This window comes from Dromaius novaehollandiae, chromosome 15, assembly GCF_036370855.1.
Source record: "Dromaius novaehollandiae isolate bDroNov1 chromosome 15, bDroNov1.hap1, whole genome shotgun sequence".
Taxonomy (NCBI): domain Eukaryota; kingdom Metazoa; phylum Chordata; class Aves; order Casuariiformes; family Dromaiidae; genus Dromaius; species Dromaius novaehollandiae.
The window spans coordinates 2,042,868-2,061,862 of record NC_088112.1 but is presented as its reverse complement, the minus strand read 5'-3'; the positions used below and the strand labels follow the sequence as shown (position 1 = coordinate 2,061,862).

The 18,995-nt window shown below is 57.7% G+C and overlaps 3 protein-coding genes across 3 annotated transcripts; all 3 read right to left on the bottom strand.

Moving 5' to 3' along the window:
* Window positions 1-558: 558 nt before the first annotated feature.
* On the bottom strand, window positions 559-3,302 carry LOC135330005 (protocadherin gamma-A12-like). The gene has a single exon (XM_064520780.1). The coding sequence runs from the start codon at window positions 3,115-3,117 to the stop codon at window positions 574-576; it is 2,544 nt and encodes an 847-aa protein (XP_064376850.1). The 5' UTR covers window positions 3,118-3,302; the 3' UTR covers window positions 559-573.
* A 1,852-nt stretch (window positions 3,303-5,154) lies between these two features.
* Window positions 5,155-11,326, bottom strand: LOC112981174 (protocadherin gamma-B5-like). Its single transcript, XM_026096631.2, has one exon. The coding sequence runs from the start codon at window positions 7,844-7,846 to the stop codon at window positions 5,231-5,233; it is 2,616 nt and encodes an 871-aa protein (XP_025952416.2). The 5' UTR covers window positions 7,847-11,326; the 3' UTR covers window positions 5,155-5,230.
* A 797-nt stretch (window positions 11,327-12,123) lies between these two features.
* On the bottom strand, window positions 12,124-15,199 carry LOC112997135 (protocadherin gamma-A3-like). Its single transcript, XM_026122998.2, has one exon. It carries the CDS (start codon window positions 15,009-15,011, stop codon window positions 12,468-12,470), a length of 2,544 nt encoding a protein of 847 aa, XP_025978783.2. The 5' UTR covers window positions 15,012-15,199; the 3' UTR covers window positions 12,124-12,467.
* Window positions 15,200-18,995: the final 3,796 nt, after the last annotated feature.

Genomic DNA, 18,995 nt, shown 5'->3' with positions numbered 1-18,995 from the left:
GACACACCCTGGGGACATAAGGACCAACCCTCGGTGACCATCTACTTCTCAATACAGCCGTGTGTACAAGATGCCTCGACAAAGAGAGAAGAAGAGGAAAAGTCCCACCACGGAAGGAAAACGACATAAGAAAGAGCTACTTGTTATGGGGAAGGAAACAAAAAAAAAACAAAAAAACCCCAAAAAGTGCGGCTAAGGCAAAACACTGCGTCATCCAAGCCTCTGCTTAAAGGCAGTCTCATCCGTCTAAAGCACACGTCCTGAAGAAGCTGGGACATCTGTGACTCGACTGCTAACGCAGAGTGTCCGTCTACTCCCAGCGCCTAACATTCACAGGAATAGCTGAATTATACACGAAAGGTGGTGACCTGAGGAACAACGTGGCGCAGGCTTCGAAGACCCGGCCCAAGGAGCAGGCAACTCAAAGCAAAAGGACGCACACACATCGCACGCTCCATGCTAGGCCGAACGCTGCCACCGGCATGCATCAGTTAGCTGGCAGGAACAAAAGAGAAAGAGCGAAATATTGGGTGCACGTACCTCTGCCTAATCGGCCTCTACTTAGAGCTAAGGCTATGTACATGCAACACACAACACGCGCAGAACAGTCCAGAGCAGCAACCCAGTGGAGCGTAAAAGCAGCGTAAGGGCCTCGCTAGAGGGACTCACCGGGAGGGCGTCTCCGCTGTCGGCGCGGGCACGCGAGGGCTCTTCGGGCAGCAGCAGCGGCGCGCATTTGTCGGGCGGCGGCGCGGCCGGCAGGGTGTTGGAGCAGCTGCCGCCCGGGAAGCGGAGGTGGCTCTTGCGCGAGTCGGCGGTGAGCGAGACCTCGTGCGAGTAGGAGTGCAGGAAGGCGCGGACGCCGTCGATGCCCACGAAGGGCGAGGCGGCGACGGCGCGCGAGGCGCCGCTGCCCGCCGCCAGCAGCCGGGAGCGGCGCCAGCGCCGCAGGCGCAGCGCCAGCAGCGCCAGCAGGAAGGCGAGGAAGAGGCAGCACACGGCCGCCACGGCCACCACCAGCCAGCGCGTCAGGCTGCCGCCCGGCTCGCCCGGCGCCGCCGCGCCGCCCAGGTCCGACAGCAGCTCGGCCACGCTCTCGGCCAGCACCACCGTCAGCGTGGCCGTGGCCGACAGCGCCGGCTGCCCGTGGTCCCTCACCACCACCACCAGGCTCTGCCGCAGCGCGTCGCGCGCCAGCGGGAACCGCGCCGTGCGCACCTCGCCGCTGTGCAGCCCCACGCGGAAGAGCCCCGGCTCCGTGGCCTTGGCCAGCTCGTAGGACAGCCAGGCGTTCTGCCCCGAGTCCGCGTCCACCGCCACCACCTTGGCCACCAGCGCCCCGGGCTCGGCGGCGCGCGGCGCCAGCTCCACGCCCGTCCAGCCGGCGCCCGGCGCCGCCGGCGGGTACAGCACCTGCGGCGCGTTGTCGTTCTCGTCCACGATGAAGAGCCGCACCGACACGTTGCTGCTCAGCGCCGGCGCGCCGCCGTCCTCCGCGCGCACCCACAGCCCCACCTCGCGCACCTCCTCGTAGTCGAAGGAGCGCAGCGCGTACAGCGCGCCCGTCTCCGCGTGCACCGACACGTACGACGAGAGCGGCGCGCCCCGCACCTGCCCCTCGCACAGCCGGTACCGCACGCGCGCGTTCTGCCCCCAGTCCGCGTCCGCCGCCCGCACCGTCAGCACCAGCGCGCCCTTGGCGTTGTTCTCGGGCAGCCAGGCGCTGTAGCGCGCCTCCGCGAACACCGGCGCGTTGTCGTTCACGTCCAGCACGCGCAGCGGCAGCACCGCGCTGCTGCGCAGCGCCGGCGCCCCGCCGTCCGTCGCCCGCACCGTCACGTTGTACTCCGACACCTCCTCGCGGTCCAGCTCCCTCGCCGTCACCACGCTGTAGTAGCTGCCCAGCGAGCTCCGCAGCCGGAACGGCAGCCCCGCGCCCAGCGAGCACCTCACCTCCCCGTTCGCCCCCGAGTCGCGGTCCTGCACGTGCAGCAGGGCCACCACCGTCCCGGCGGGAGAGTCCTCCGACACCGCGCTCAGCAGCGACCGCACGGAGATCTCGGGTGCGTTGTCGTTCACGTCGGTCACCGCGATCACGACTTTCGTCGTGTCGGAAAGGTCCCCGCCATCCCGTGCTTGCACTTCCAGTTCATGTGAGGAGATTTCTTCGAAGTCCAATTCATGCATGAGAGATATTTCTCCTGTCTCAGAGTCCAGCTGAAATATTTCCGATGCCGTTTCGGAAATTTTCTGAAAAATGTATTTCACCTCTCCGTTGAGCCCGTCGTCGGCATCGGTGGCTCTGACGGTGAGCAGGGTGGAGCCCACGGGCACGTCCTCGCGCACGCGCACCGTGTACACCGCCTGGCTGAACACCGGCGCGTTGTCGTTCGCGTCCAGCACCAGCACGCGGATCCGCGCCGTGCCCGTCCGCGCCGGCTCCCCGCCGTCCACCGCCGTCAGCACCAGCTCGTGGAAGGCGCTTTCCTCCCGGTCCAGCGCCTGCGCCAGCACCAGCTCGGGACGCTTCTCCCCATCGGCTCCCGTCTGGACGGCCAGGGAGAAGTGCTGGTCGCCGCTGAGCTCGTAGCGCTGCAGGGAATTGCTCCCGACGTCCGGGTCGTGAGCCTCAGCCAGGGGAAACCGCGACCCCGGGGCTGTTGTCTCGCTCACTTTCAGTTGCGTTTCTGCCTCTCGGAAGCTGGGCGCGTTGTCGTTAATGTCCCTGATTTCCACTTCGACTGCATAAACCTTCATTTCGCTCTCCACTATCACCTCACAGCGCAGCACGCATTTCTCCACCACCCGGCAGAGCTGCTCTCTGTCTATGCGTTCCGCCGTCACTAAATGGCCGGTCTTCTCATGCAGAGCAAAATACTGCCTCCTACCTTCGGAAAGTACGCGGGCGCCGCGTTGGCGGAGCGCCGCCAGCTCCAGCCCCAGGTCCTTGGCCACGTCGCCCACGAAAGAGCCCTTCTGCATCTCCTCGGGCACCGCGTAGCGCAGCTGCCCCCACGCCAGCTCCCACGCCGCCACCAAGGCGCACCACAGCAGCGCTCGCCCTCGCCCTCGGGCTCTCCCTCGGCCGCCCCAGCGCCTCCGTGTGTCCGCTCGCATCTCCGCCGCGACCCCGAAATCCCGCGGGCTCCTCCGCGCCGCTGTCGCTCCGGCCCGGCGCTCCGGCCCGCTCTCGCCGCCCCCTCCGCCTCGCTGCAGCACGGCTCCGCACCGCCGCGGCCGCTCCGAGCCCGCCCAGCCGCCGAGCCAGCGAGCGAGCCCGGGGCTGCGGCGGGCGGGGCTGGCTGCAGCGCTCCGCTCCCTCCTCTCCTCCTTGGTGAGCAGCGGCGCCCGCAGCCTCCGCCCGGAACTGCAGCCACATATTTCACCCCAGCCTCCCACTCGTTGCGTTTTCCACGCCTATCCCGCACTATAGGGGCAGAAAAAAAGTCGTGCTCGAGAACTGCGGATTCGCACAAGCGGAATAATTTATGCATCTGCAGTTCCCCTCTTTGGAAACTGCGATACGAACCTTTCCTTTCCTCAAGCTGAGGATGCAAGAAATGAGGGAAGAGTTCCTTTGGGGGTGTTCTATCCATCTTCTCTACCGCAGGGCAAAAAAAAAAAGAAAAAAAAAGGAAAAGAAACGAGGAAAAAAAAGTGAAAAAAAGCGCTTCTCGTAAAGTAGATTACACTCTATATGCCGGCCAGTAAATATCATGGACCCATCGTCCAAATCTTCTAAGTGAGGACTTTCCACCACGAATCGCACAGCTCTTTGCAGGAGCCGTGCGAACGATTTCCTGCCCCGCCACCAATCTTCTCAACAGCAATAGACCACTGGCTGCCTTCGGATTCATTTTCTACCTCCAAAGAATTATCTTGTCGCTGTAGGCATCTTATGGTACTATGCAAAGGCATTTGTGAAAACCACCTGCGCCGAGCCTATCCTCTCAGCAACACCCAGGAGCCTTTCCTCCCTGGAACGGGGAAAACCGTCGCCACGAGGGCACAGTTAGCCGGCAAGAAAAGACCCCTAACGTTAAAGGAACCAACAGCGGATGAACACCGGCATGAATGAACAGATGAGACTTGAGTAAGATAAACGGAACCCTGAGTAATCTGTAGAGAACCGCTAGCATTCACCTCTGTGAGGCTACAGCGAGGGTCAAGGAGCGCAAAGGAACCCCTCTGAGACAGGCGAGCACCTTCTCACCTGAGCATGACACTGGAATACGAGTCACTTCGCCTTCCAACACCCAGACTAACAGCAAAACAGTGTGGAAGCTCACTGAGATCCTCGTAGGCGGAGGAGGAGCAGAAATGAAAGGCATTATTGAGTAAGACTAAACTAGACGACAGATATCTCATGAGCTGCAGGACTGAGTCAGGACTGGGTACGTAATTACCCCAGGCAAACGATATCGCACGTGACGTTTCTGGTACTCATGTCAGTACTGATGTCAGCTGTCTGGTACGAACGACAGTTTATAAAAGGAGAAGGATCCCCGATCGCCTCCCTGGACTATCTGTGTTTTCCCTGCAACGAACTCAGAGCAACCTGACAAGGCACTTACAACCCGTGCTAGTATTTCATTCATGAATGCACCTTTAGAGGTGCACCATTCCTTCCCATTTCAACATTCAGATAGAACCTGGCAGGGAAAAAAAAAAACATGCCTTTTAAGATAGGTCCCATCCTGCCGAGGCGAGGCCTCTGAGGACAGCATGAGACGAGGACCGGGTCTCCAAAGGACACATCAGAGCAACTCATCGCGAATCACCCACGGAAATCAGGCCCGGCGGAAACCGTGGGTCGCACGAGTGCTACCACTTCTGGAGCAGCCTTCCACCAGAACCTGGCAGGGCGGGCAGCCACTGGGGGATCAGGCGTCGCGCACCCACGCACGGCACACACACAGACCGACCCTCCCGGCCACCCTCCACGCACCCCACGCGTTCAGCGGCATGAGCACACCCGGCCTCCAGGCGCTCCCCACACGCCGAAAATCGGGAAACAAAACAACCCTTGTCATCCTGAAACGTCAGTCCCATTCGCCCACTCCCCACAAGCAGAAGCAATAAATTGCAATATAGACAAGGAGGACCCACGTTCACCATTATTGACGCAAACCGCTTCAAACGGCAGTACTCTATCGATCACAACCTCCCAAGCGAGCCGACGCGTGTGCCTGGTGAGGACGCGAAAGGGGCCGTGGTTCACTTCCTCCTGTTAGTCACGAGAAAAGCCATCATCCCTTCCCACCGCAGCAGACGACAGAACTACAGAAGCCCCCGCCGCCAGCCCCTGCCGCGCACACACACACACACACACACACAAACAGACACACGCGCTCGGTGTGAAGATAACGAAGGGTGCGAGAAGAGGACTGGGTCGGATACCGACCTGCACTGCGTCGGCGTCGGACGGCGGCTCTGCCGGCGCACGGCTGCTGCTCGACGTCAGCATCGCGGGCGGCTCCCCGCTGAGAAGATCCTCGACGGCGCGGGCGGGCAGCGGGGCCGGCAGCAAAGCGCACTCGGCGACGGCGCGGCCCGGGGCCACGCAGAGGTTGTAGGAGTAGGGCAAGGTGCCCTCGCAGAAGTCGGCCGGGAAGGCGGGGCCGGCCACGGAGAAGCGCTCGGCGCCCAGGCAGCGCAGGACGGCGGGCGGCCCGGCGCGGCGCACCCGCGCCGCCACGGCCAGCGCCACGCTCAGCACGAACAAGGCGGAGAGCAGCGCCAGCGCCAGCACCAGGTAGAACTGCAAATCCGCCGGCGCCTCGGCGCCCGCCGCCCGCTCGCTCAGCGCCGGCAGCGCCTCCTGCAAGCTCTCGGCCAGCACCACGTGCAGCGTGGCCGTGGCCGACAGCGCCGGCTGCCCGTGGTCCTTCACCACCACCACCAGCCGCTGCCTCGCCGCGTCCCGCTCCGACACGGCGCGCGCCGTGCGCACCTCGCCGCTGTGCAGCCCCAGCCGGAACAGCGCCGGCTCCGTCGCCTGCACCAGCTCGTACGACAGCCAGGCGTTGCGCCCCGAGTCCGCGTCCACCGCCACCACCTTGGCCACCAGGTAGCCGGCCTCGGCCGACCGCGGCACCACCTCGAACGGGCCCGCGCCGGGGCTCGACGCCGACGCCGCCGGCCACAGCACCTGCGGCGCGTTGTCGTTGCGGTCCACCACGAAGACGCGCACCGTCGCCGTCGAGCTCCGCGCCGGCGACCCGCCGTCCTGCGCCCTCACCTCCACGGCGAGCTCGCGGCACTGCTCGTAGTCGAAGGAGCGCTGCGCGTACAGCGCGCCGCTCCGCGCCTCCACCGACACGTAGGACGCCGCCGCCTCGCCCGCGCTGCCGCCCACCAGCCAGTAGCTCACGCGCCCGTTGGCGCCCGCGTCCGCGTCCCGCGCGCGCACGCGCAGCACCGCCGCGCCCGCCGCGTTGTTCTCCGCCACGTAGGCGCTGTAGGCGGCTTCCTCGAACACGGGCGCGTTGTCGTTCACGTCCGACACGGCCAGCGCCAGCGCGCTGCGGCTGGACAGCGCCGGGCTGCCGCGGTCGCTGGCGACCACCGTCACGTTGTGCTCGGCCGCCCGCTCCCTGTCCAGCAAGCTCGCCGTCACCACCTTGTACGAGCTGCCCGACGACGCCACCACGGCGAACGGCGACTCGCCGTCCAGCTCGCACCGCACCTTCCCGTTGTCGCCAGAGTCCGCGTCGTGCACGTTCAGCAGGGCCACGACGGTGCCGGGCGGGGCGTCCTCGGGCACCGGGCTCCACACCGACAACGTCGTTATCTCGGGCGCGTTGTCGTTCTCGTCTGTGATCTCGACGCGGACCTGGCAGTGACCGCTGAGCCCGCCGCCGTCCCTCGCTTCCACCCCGAAGGTGTACTCATTCCTCTCCTCGAAATCCAGAATCGCCTCATTGCGGATGTCGCCGCTGTCGCTGTCTACGCTGAAGACAGCGCGCACAGCCTGCGGCACGTTGCTGAAGGAGTAGGAGACTCGGCCGTTGGAGCCCGCATCCGCATCCGTGGCTCGGACCTGCAGCACCAGCGACCCCGCCGGCAGATTCTCCCGCACTCGCGCCTCGTAGGTGCTTCGGCTGAACACGGGCGCGTTGTCATTGGCGTCCGTCACGTTGATGCGAATCTGCACGGTGCCAGACCTCGCTGGAGCCCCACCGTCCACCGCCGTCAGCACCATCTGGAAGGAACTCTGCTGCTCACGATCCAAAGCGGCTTCTAGCACCAGTTCGGGCTGCTTCTTGCCACTTGGGCTCTCCTTCACTGCCAGGCTGAAGGACGGGTTTTCCGTGAGCTGGTAGCTGAGCAGCGAGTTGCTTCCCACATCCGGATCTTGCGCCATCTCCAGCGGAAATCGCGCACCAGGAAGGAGCCATTCCCCGATCTCCAGGTCGAGAGCAGCCTTGCTGAAGACCGGGGAGTTGTCGTTGATGTCCTGGATAGCCACGTCGACGTGGAAAACGTTGAGCGGGTTCTGCACCACCGCCTCGAAACTGACGGAGCAGGACGCAGAGTCGCCGCACATCTCCTCCCGGTCCAGCCGCTCGCTCACGTACAGGTGCCCGTCCTCCGCGCTCACGGCGAAGTGTTTCAGGTGCCGTTTAGCCGCCGAGACCAGCCGCAGCTGGCGTGCCGGCAGCTCTGCCGGGCTCAGCCCCAGGTCCCGCGCCAGCGGCCCCACCACGGAGCCGCTGCCCGTTTCCTCGGGAATGGCGTAGCGCAGCCGCTCCGGCGCCGCCCGGCAGCACACCGGCAGCAGCACGGCCAGCAGCGCGACGTGCCTGGCTGCTGCGGGGCGCTGCGCTGCCTGCCCCGCTCCCATCGCCGCCGCTCGCCGCCTTCCCGGCGCCTCTCCTCCCGTCCTCCGACGCTTCCCTGCTCTGCAGATCCCTCGCAGCTGGCTCGCGGATCAGCAGGCGCGGCGCGGCGAGAGCCAGCCCGCCTCTGCGTTGCTCTGCGCTGCCCTGCTCTGCGCTGCCCTGCTGCGCTCTGCTGCGCTCTGCTCTGCCGGCTCCGAGGCGGGCGCTGTGCGAGCGAGCTGCCGCCCCGCGGGAGGCTGCGGCCGCTCCGGTTCCGGCTTCGTCTCCGGCTGCGGCTGCGGCGCCGCGTTGGGCAACAGCGGCACCCGGAGGCCCCGCGCCGCCACTGCAGCCGGCTCGCACTCGCGCACAGGCAGAATGAAGGCGTTCTGCACTTTGATTCTCCCTAAGACCCAGCAGTTGCGGTAAAACCCTGTGATTAGCTGCACAGAAAACGGAGAAGTAGCCCGGCGTCTTGCACGAAAGACATCTTGCTCTTTCCCATCTGAGGAGCCAGTTCTATCATTTCGTGCAGGGCCCGCCTCACCGCGTTCCAGGTACATGAAGTGGAAACACGACTTTTCAAACGGGAATTTGGCGGCATTCTACCCAAGCAGCCGCAAGACACTGCATTCCCGAGATGTCTGTGTTTGCCGCAGGCCGAATGCAGCCCAAAACGCATGAATTAGGCACGGTGATATGAAAGGGATTGCAAGGTGTCTTCTACCTGCACCTAATGACTTCACCAAGCTTTGGCCTTTTCCTTTTATTCGTATAAAAAACCCCTCAGCTGCACTTCATTAAAACCAAAGCGAGAACCACAAGGACAGTAAAAGCAGCAGACCCGTACGATGATTTCATAGCTTGAGAAGACTTTGAAAGCAAGATCTCACTGTCAGCCTTTTTGTTTGTTGTGGCATCTTCTGCGTGGGTGAGTGTGTCTCATTTCCTGACTCGGGACGAATACTGAGAAAGAAATAAGTATGACAGCGTGATAAATAAGATTCCTCACGCACAGGATGGAACGTGTGCCCAATCTGAAAAGGAGACTGGTCTAAATAGTTCTGCACTTCTATTTCTGGTAGGCCACACCAATTTGGTGAAGCCCTGTGCTTAGTTACAAGGAAAAGGGAGACGTAGTAGGAAATCCTGGAAGACCAAGCTATTCCTCCTCCTCAGTTTTGGGATCAGGTCTGTGAGTTTATGCCAGGCCTCCACACGCTTTCCAGCTTGTCAGAGTTTCACCTTTTTGTTCAGGTATGTGTCTGAAGTTTGTTCTGTGCTTTGTTTTTCAAGACGAAAGAGCAAATAATACTGACTGAGAAAAATGGACCCTAGAATTGTTTGCCCTGAGCACATCCGGACACTGATGGCTATTCTGTCCATAAAAAGCTTGGGGTGCACTGGGTTGAAACTCTGCAGTTCCAGGTCCACTGTAAAAATGATTTTGCACTGTTATGCTTGAGACCCTGTTGCCTTGGAGAGCTTCTAGGCAAAAGTCCTGTTACCCAGCCTCATCCACTCCTAGGATATCACGCTCAGCTGAAATTATTTCTGCCTGTAACTGTGACCTTCCTTCTGCTATTGGAGAAGGCCTGGTTGCAGTCCTGGGCAACACAGCATGGCACACTGAGCGGCAGGCCGTGTGTCTGCAGGCCTCTAAGAGATCAGAACAGCCCAGAAGTATCTGGTATTTGCCAGAAGCACTCTGCACCAGACTGTACCCTGTGAGTGTGTGGCTGGCTTGAAAGAGGGGCATCAGAGGTGACAGGCGTGTGCAGTAATGAGAGATTCTTTATCAGAAAGCAGTAGCTCAGACTTCCCTGTCGTTCCGGGTTATCAATGATACCAATAGCTCCAACTGACCCCTTTGAGGCAATCCGTTCATGGATGCTATTTGCAGCTGTTTCACCACAACTCTGCCTAAGAATGCTCCCGCAGAGCACCTGGAAAGTCCGTGAGCCCTCAAGCAGGAAGCTAGGCCCTAAATTCTTCCTTGGCTATATGGAAAGGGGTCTGACTTCACAGGTTTTCATCAGCGTGCATGGATTTTTGCACCAGAGGGCCTGCTCCCCTCCTGTGCCTAGGAAGCCAGAAGCGTGAATATCTTCTTGTAGGTCTCCGCCTGAATCTAAGCCTCATGGGGGATAGTGCAGCAGAGCAGCATAGTTTAGCTTCTCTGCTTCATCTTCTTCACACATAAGAATTCAATCTTTGGATGGTTATGAGCTTGTCTAGGGAATTAAGCGTTTGCTGCAAAACAACACTGACAGGTTTAAAAGCAAAAGCCCATTCTGTAAACGTGAACTAGGAAGACATCTAGCAAGCTAAGCTTGAAGGTGGCTCAGGCCTGGGAAACCTGCATGCAGCTCTGATGAAACTCCCCATCGTGGTGTTAAAAGGCCATACAGGTGGGAAAATGAGGTTTCACACAGGAGTTATGAGGCACTCTGCTCAAGCAGCACCTCTGTATATACACAGTGATTGCCTGAAGACACATTCATCAGAGCATTGTTGCCACCTTTAGGGACAGGGATAACAGAGTCTTAGCATAACTGCCACGGGCGTCGCCAGAAGGCATGAAATCAAAATGCTGCCTAGCCAAACGTGCTGCTGACCCACCTCTGCCGCACTTTCTCACCCAGCCACTCACCCGCAATGCACTGCCTGACAGCCCTTTACTCACAACAGAGACAATATCTGACTTTAGGCCGTATACAGGCCATAGGTGAGAGCCTGGCGTTCAGTGACATATTAAGCAAACATGTGTTCCTCAGACCCTTTCTGTTTTCAGCTGAAAACATCAAAGGTGTCTATGGAAACTGTTCCTCCACTCCTACATTTACAGCAGAGATCATCTTTAAACCGTTATCTGACACTTCGAGGCCTAGCTTTAGCTCATGACAACAAACTCGGACAACTCTTCGACCTGCCCTATGTCTACCCAGACAGATTTCTTCAACCTGCCTAAGCGTGGTGCAACAAAGGTGGAAGTGATGAACCAGCAATGTGGCCTCATATAGGCTCTTTTTGAACTTATATCTCTCCTAAGCCAAGGCTGGAATTGGCTGCAACACGGGCACATGTGCCCTGGCGTGCACCATGTCGGCAGCCTGCATCTGCATCGGCAAAGAAACCTGCTGCTCTCTGGGAACAAAGGGTCACATCGTTCTGCCAGGAGGGGACAGACAGTCTCTCTGTGAACACGGTCTTCCTCCTCACCAAGGTTTTCCTCACTACTTCAAACGCAGTAAGACACGCAAAAGGGTCAGCTATGCCTAGAGAGCACGTCTTTACACAGAGTGCTGCCTAAGTGCTTGTGAGTGCTAACTGCTGATGATATCGTTAGTATCGAGTTGGTTAAAAACGTTTTAAATGACATGAAATGAAAGAGCTGTGTTTTAGGAGCGTGGTGATAAAAGAAGGCACCAACGCACAGACTCTCTCGGGAAAGGTGCGAACGATAACCCGATCGTTTCTTTTACCTTCAAGCCATCTGCAGCGCTGCCGAACAGCATGTAGGGACATTAGGGCCAACCGCAGCCATATCTTTACCTTTACCTCAGCTTTACCTTTACCTCAGCTTTACCTTTACCAACGTTTACATCCAGCTTCTATTGACTTAAAATTACAACTCAGACAACTCTTCGACCTGCACTATGTCTACCCAGATGGAATTCTTCAACCTTTACCTCTTCTTCTAACGCCACCGCTAGCTACAAGATGAACAGTAAAGCAAACGGACCAGCAGCACCCTGGATTAACAGGACCCTGCCTCAGGACAGGCCACGACGTTGCTATGCGAGCAGGCGTTTGTGGTGAGCGAGGTCATTCAGAAGCAGCACTTCATGAGAAACGCAGCCTTTCTTACCCCTTCTTCCAACGTAGTTCGGAACACTTGATGTCCTACAACTAGCACAGTATAAGCGGGAGCAGCTTAAAGGAGGGAACAGACGTCACACGCCATAGAAGAAGTGAAATAATTAACCCTTCACAATCAAATACCTGCAGAGCTCTTGTCCTTCCATATCGTCTGCAAGGCTGCCAAGCAGAAATCGTAAGAAACACTACAGACACACCCTGGGGACATAAGGACCAACCCTCGGTGACCATCTACTTCTCAATACAGCCGTGTGTACAGGATGCCTCGACAAAGAGAGAAGAAGAGGAAAAGTCCCACCACGGAAGGAAAACGACATAAGAAAGAGCTACTTGTTATGGGGAAGGAAACAAAAAAAACCAAAAAAACCCCAAAAAGTGCGGCTAAGGCAGAACACTGCGTCATCCAAGCCTCTGCTTAAAGGCAGTCTCATCCGTCTAAAGCACACGTCCTGAAGAAGCTGGGACATCTGTGACTCGACTGCTAACGCAGAGTGTCCGTCTACTCCCAGCGCCTAACATTCACAGGAATAGCTGAATTATACACGAAAGGTGGTGACCTGAGGAACAACGTGGCGCAGGCTTCGAAGACCCGGCCCAAGGAGCAGGCAACTCAAAGCAAAAGGACGCACACACATCGCACGCTCCATGCTAGGCCGAACGCTGCCACCGGAATGCATCAGTTAGCTGGCAGGAACAAGAGAGAAAGAGCGAAATATTGGGTGCACGTACCTCTGCCTAATCGGCCTCTACTTAGAGCTAAGGCTATGTACATGCAACACACAACACGCGCAGAACAGTCCAGAGCAGCAACCCAGTGGAGCGTAAAAGCAGCGTAAGGGCCTCGCTAGAGGGACTCACCGGGAGGGCGTCTCCGCTGTCGGCGCGGGCACGCGAGGGCTCTTCGGGCAGCAGCAGCGGCGCGCATTTGTCGGGCGGCGGCGCGGCCGGCAGGGTGTTGGAGCAGCTGCCGCCCGGGAAGCGGAGGTGGCTCTTGCGCGAGTCGGCGGTGAGCGAGACCTCGTGCGAGTAGGAGTGCAGGAAGGCGCGGACGCCGTCGATGCCCACGAAGGGCGAGGCGGCGACGGCGCGCGAGGCGCCGCTGCCCGCCGCCAGCAGCCGGGAGCGGCGCCAGCGCCGCAGGCGCAGCGCCAGCAGCGCCAGCAGGAAGGCGAGGAAGAGGCAGCACACGGCCGCCACGGCCACCACCAGCCAGCGCGTCAGGCTGCCGCCCGGCTCGCCCGGCGCCGCCGCGCCGCCCAGGTCCGACAGCAGCTCGGCCACGCTCTCGGCCAGCACCACCGTCAGCGTGGCCGTGGCCGACAGCGCCGGCTGCCCGTGGTCCCTCACCACCACCACCAGGCTCTGCCGCAGCGCGTCGCGCGCCAGCGGGAACCGCGCCGTGCGCACCTCGCCGCTGTGCAGCCCCACGCGGAAGAGCCCCGGCTCCGTGGCCTTGGCCAGCTCGTAGGACAGCCAGGCGTTCTGCCCCGAGTCCGCGTCCACCGCCACCACCTTGGCCACCAGCGCCCCGGGCTCGGCGGCGCGCGGCGCCAGCTCCACGCCCGTCCAGCCGGCGCCCGGCGCCGCCGGCGGGTACAGCACCTGCGGCGCGTTGTCGTTCTCGTCCACGATGAAGAGCCGCACCGACACGTTGCTGCTCAGCGCCGGCGCGCCGCCGTCCTCCGCGCGCACCCACAGCCCCACCTCGCGCACCTCCTCGTAGTCGAAGGAGCGCAGCGCGTACAGCGCGCCCGTCTCCGCGTGCACCGACACGTACGACGAGAGCGGCGCGCCCCGCACCTGCCCCTCGCACAGCCGGTACCGCACGCGCGCGTTCTGCCCCCAGTCCGCGTCCGCCGCCCGCACCGTCAGCACCAGCGCGCCCTTGGCGTTGTTCTCGGGCAGCCAGGCGCTGTAGCGCGCCTCCGCGAACACCGGCGCGTTGTCGTTCACGTCCAGCACGCGCAGCGGCAGCACCGCGCTGCTGCGCAGCGCCGGCGCCCCGCCGTCCGTCGCCCGCACCGTCACGTTGTACTCCGACACCTCCTCGCGGTCCAGCTCCCTCGCCGTCACCACGCTGTAGTAGTCCCCGACGGACTTCTCCAGACGGAACGGCAGCGTGTCTGCGAGCGACAGCCTGACCTCTCCACTGGCCCCTGAATCTTCGTCTTTCACATTGATAAAAGCGATTATGGTCCCCGGGGGGCTGTCCTCGGACACGGAGCTCACGACGGACGTCACCGTGATTAGAGGCGCGTTGTCATTGACGTCGATAACGCTCACTAGGACTTTGGCCCTGGCCAGGAGGTCCCCGCCATCCTTCGCCTGCACCTCCAGCTCGTACAGAGCCGCTTCCTCGTAGTCCAGCCTCCCCGCCGCCGCGACGTCCCCGGTGCGGGCGTCCACCTGGAAGAGGCGCGACGCTGCGGCGGGCGTCCTGCGCAACGAGTAGGTCAGCTCGGCATTGGTGCCCTCGTCCGCATCGGTGGCGTTCACGGTGAGCAGCCGCGACCCCACGGGCACGTCCTCGCGCACGCGCACCGTGTACACCGCCTGGCTGAACACCGGCGCGTTGTCGTTCGCGTCCAGCACCAGCACGCGGATCCGCGCCGTGCCCGTCCGCGCCGGCTCCCCGCCGTCCACCGCCGTCAGCACCAGCTCGTGGAAGGCGCTTTCCTCCCGGTCCAGCGCCTGCGCCAGCACCAGCTCCGCGGAATTCGAGCCGTCCGGTCCCTCTAGCACCTCCAGACCGAAGTGCTGGTCGCCGCTGAGCTCGTAGCGCTGCAGGGCATTCAGCCCCACGTCCGCGTCTTGCGCTTCTTCCAGCGGGAAGCGCGTTCCCACGGCTGCTGTTTCACTGATTCGAAACTGCAGTTTATCTTGCTGGAACTTGGGAGCGTTGTCATTCACGTCGGTGATTTCTATTTGCACGGTGAAAAGTTGGGCTTGATTCTGTACCAGAATCTGCGAATAGATCAGGCACGTCTGCACCCGCCCGCAGAGCTGCTCTCTGTCTATGCGTTCCGCCGTCACTAAATGGCCGGTCTTCTCATGCAGAGCAAAATACTGCCTCCTACCTTCGGAAAGTACGCGGGCGCCGCGTTGGCGGAGCGCCGCCAGCTCCAGCCCCAGGTCCTTGGCCACGTCGCCCACGAAAGAGCCCTTCTGCAATTCCTCGGGCACCGCGTAGCGCAGCTGCCCCCACGCCAGCTCCCACGCCGCCACCAAGGCGCACCACAGCAGCGCTCGCCCTCGCCCTCGGGCTCGCCCTCGGCCGCCCCAGCGCCTCCGTGTGTCCGCTCGCATCTCCGCCGCGACCCCGAAATCCCGCGGGCTCCTCCGCGCCGCTGTCGCTCCGGCCCGGCGCTCCGGCCCGCTCTCGCCGCCCCCTCCGCCTCGCTGCAGCACGGCTCCGCACCGCCGCGGCCGCTCCGAGCCCGCCCAGCCGCCGAGCCAGCGAGCGAGCCCGGGGCTGCGGCGGGCGGGGCTGGCTGCAGCGCTCCGCTCCCTCCTCTCCTCCTTGGTGAGCAGCGGCGCCCGCAGCCTCCGCCCGGAACTGCAGCCACAAATTTCACCCCAGCCTCCCACTCGTTGCGTTTTCCACGCCTATCCCGCACTATAGGGGTGGAAAAAAGTCATGTTTGAGAAAACATATTTAGCATGTAGATAATATTTTCTGCATTAGTTGCTCTCAAGTTGTTTTCGTCTCTGGAGCATATGACATAAACCTTTTTCTTCCTGAAGGTGTCCATCCAAGAAAGAAGGCTGACTTATGCGTGAAATTTTTACTGCATGGCAAAACAAAATGCTTCCGGCGACTTATGTAAAGTAAAATTATATATTATATTATATACTATATACTATCTTTAATTATTTTATTGTTATGGAAATTAGGCTTGTCGGCCAGCATAACAGGGCCCGACCCCAGGTTCCCGCAGAAAAGTTCAGAGCCAAATCAAAACAAATTAAGTAATTAAATTTTAATGACGCACGTGCAGTAACACATGACTGCCATGTGTTTCATCATCTTAAGTATTGTAAGCTGCTATGTATGGATTTAAAACTAATCATCTCTTTTTATCCTGTGTGCAGCACTGGCTAATACGAAAGATTTGATAAAGCTGTACATTTTGCTTCATCAGAGGTAGTCCCTGCTGCGTTCACGAAGAGGTAGTGCAGGTGGATTGGAGGGTAACACTTTCCAGTTTGTGCACTGTGTATGGTCTGTGTAGATTGATGCAGATTTTCCAAAATGAGATGGTTTAGAAGAATATACCATTTTAGCAAGTTTTGAAAAATCTTGCCTTTTTGGTATGAATATAGCTGTATTGTGATTTTATTGTTTTATCAGTTGCCAATATATATATATTGCCTCCGAAGAGGGACCCCAACATAAAAAAATCCTGGGCGATTATAGTTTTTTCAACTTAAATTTCCCACCCCTCACGCAGTAGTTAGACCAGTAGTAATTTTTTGGTCTGGGGTCTCCTGCTCCTCATTGGATCTCATTGTTGTTCCTAGGTAAGCTGTTTTTCTCCTTATCTTTGTTTTTTGCGGTTTCTGCTAACGGTTGTACCTTAATTTTTGTTGGGTCTTGAGGTTGTCTCCCAAGGTCTTTTTTTGACGTCTTCCCTTTCGGAGTGGGTGACTCAGGAACGCAGACTGCATGTGGCTTCCTTATCTTCCCAGCCTGAACGAGCTCTGAGGCACTATATTTTTTAACTAAACTAAGTAAAGGTTCACTACTTTATCCAAGTGCATCCTAAGGCTTCAGCAAATTTAGCTACTCACGCTAAGCAAGTTTTATATAATTTGTGCTAAGCAGCTATCTCTAGACAGCTTCAATTCACTATTCTTTAACAATATATCCTTTATCATTAGCCCAAAAGCAGAATCTAAACTATGAATCGCGGAGTTATTTCTTATAGCAGCGCTTAAATTCTTTTTCCTCAATTTTCCAGCGACGAATAGTCACCTAAAACCGAATCGATTGTGAAATGACGCCTTCATTTTATAACTCTGTAGGCAGTGGCTTTTTGTTTTGTTTTGTTTTTGTTTTTTTTTTGATATAGACCTCTTACACTATATACGAAGACTTGTGCAGACCACGTCCACTCATCCCTCCTCCTAGGCAACTCTCAGCAGCCACTTCTCTCTGGAACAGAGCACATTGACCCTGAGTGACAGAGATCCAGGCTCAGACGTCAAGGACAGAAGAAACAGTCCGGCTGCTGTCCTTTACAACGGATTTGCAACTGCGCAATATTTTGTTCAAGATGTAAGTTCTTCTCCTTTTCAGTCTCTCAGCAGCTTATCCCGTCAGAGGTGGAGAAGGACCACACAAGCAAGGACTCGCCAGAGATCACTCTTTTGTCTGAGTGTTTGTCCTCACATCCTCCCTCTCGAGGGAGAGCCGACAAGGGCAGCATACACTAAAGCTCAGAGAGCTGGCCGTTTACAGACACTTGTCAAGGCAAGAGGTATTTTAAGGGGAGCAAAAGAGATCAGCGTCCACCTCCCTCCCTAAGCAGAACTGCGACCAGCTGCTGCAGACTGCAACATATCCAGGGAACGAGACCGTTCCCATGACTTCACTTCAAATGGGAAAGGCAATCTTTCACACACATCTGAAAGCTTCCCCGGGAGCCCAGTTCCGGAAGGAAACATTTCACCCCTCTCAGCGTACAGCAAGAAGCAAGGCGCACCAATGAGCTCCTCTGATATGGGTGGATACCTTCTTACAGGTCAAGACAGCCTGATACTGGAATGCTATCAGTCGCATTAATTTTCGAAATCCCGACAAATAGTAAATCTCAACAATGAAGATCCTCCCTAAAATGGAGGTCGCAGGAAAGAAAGTAGTATGGAGGAAATTAATTACGTGATATTTTATTAGTTGATAGGCTGTCACAGTTGGGTGCTTCAGTACCCGTGTCAATCAATATGGGAAGTAATATATGTATTACAAATTTCCACCGTTCCTTATCAACCGAACAGTCTACACTGATCAATTAAGCATTACTGGAAACCAAAACGAGGAACTTCTGAAAGCATTTACACGTTGCTAAGGAAAATATAATGTTACTGCGTTAATTCATTTAAAAGGGGCCATTTCTTTCAAAAAAAACCCACATAGCAGAAAAAAGATACATGTGGTATGCTTAGACTTAGAGGAATACGCAGGCTTACAGACCTGAATTGCACTGGTGGCAGACGATTGTCAGAGGACATCTCCACCTACTCGATCCTTTTGTTGTTCAGTGCCTTAGCCTTTGTAATTGTTAATTCCTTCCATTAGCAGCTTTCTTATCTCCAGAAACTGCCTTTCACTTTTGTTTTCACCCACACATCAGAGGCTGCTGTGAATTATATTTATTTTCTCCCCCTTCTCCGACCATTTTTATAACGTTACACTAGTTTAGTATGTATCTTTAATATAGCCAGTAAGCATTACCCAGTGATACACATGGTCGAAGCCTATCTGTCAATAAGCGCTGCAACAGCTGCACCTAAGCAAAGCATGCTCCAGTCAGCACAGTCACTATTATGAGCGAGAACAGCCCGTGGGGAAACTAAGCGGGGCCTGTGCCGCACGTCGCCTCACCGATGGGACTGGGAGGGACTGGGTGAAACGCGCGGCGAAAACGTGGACGATGCGAGTAGCAAGAGGGGTCGAGGTGTGTCTCACTGAGGGTGAGACTGGGAAAGAGGAGGAAAGGTGTTTCCCCACATGTTTATTTTCTCCAGGTCTCTTCCCCCCGCTTTTTTTTTTTTTCTCAAGACCCGAATCAGTGATTAAAAACTGAGGTTAATTGGTAATAGAAGTAAAATTCCTCGAGTCAAGACTGTTTTGCTCGCGAAACCGGGTGTGTGGTCTTTGTGGCTGTTTTCATATACACTATTAGCTTTTACCAGTGCGACTCCCTACTATCTTTGAAAGTAGCAAAAGGGTCGGTAGCGTAACAAAGAAAATGTTGTAAACTTGTAAATTTAAGTAGACTGGTAATTTGATTTCCAATTTTTAAACATGAACTGACGTAATTAAGAGCCCATAAATCCTGCAAGGTGCAGGTGAATCCATTGGTATAGGACAGGATGCAGACTGAAATCAATTCGATTCAAAAGGTTACTCTCAAACAGTAAACACCAACAGAATGAATTACTAGAGGGTTGTTTAGAAGGAATAACAAGCAAATGGAGTATGCCAATAGAAGGAAGCTTCTGTGTGGCAAGTGATTAATAATGTGCACTGCTAACGAAACTAATCACAGGACAGTGAGAAATAGTCTT

Excerpts from the sequence above, each read along its gene's own strand:
- LOC112997135 (XM_026122998.2), bottom strand. The coding sequence starts at position 15,011 with ATGCGAGCGGACACACGGAGGCGCTGGGGCGGCCGAGGGCGAGCCCGA.
- LOC135330005 (XM_064520780.1), bottom strand. The coding sequence starts at position 3,117 with ATGCGAGCGGACACACGGAGGCGCTGGGGCGGCCGAGGGAGAGCCCGA.
- LOC112981174 (XM_026096631.2), bottom strand. The coding sequence starts at position 7,846 with ATGGGAGCGGGGCAGGCAGCGCAGCGCCCCGCAGCAGCCAGGCACGTC.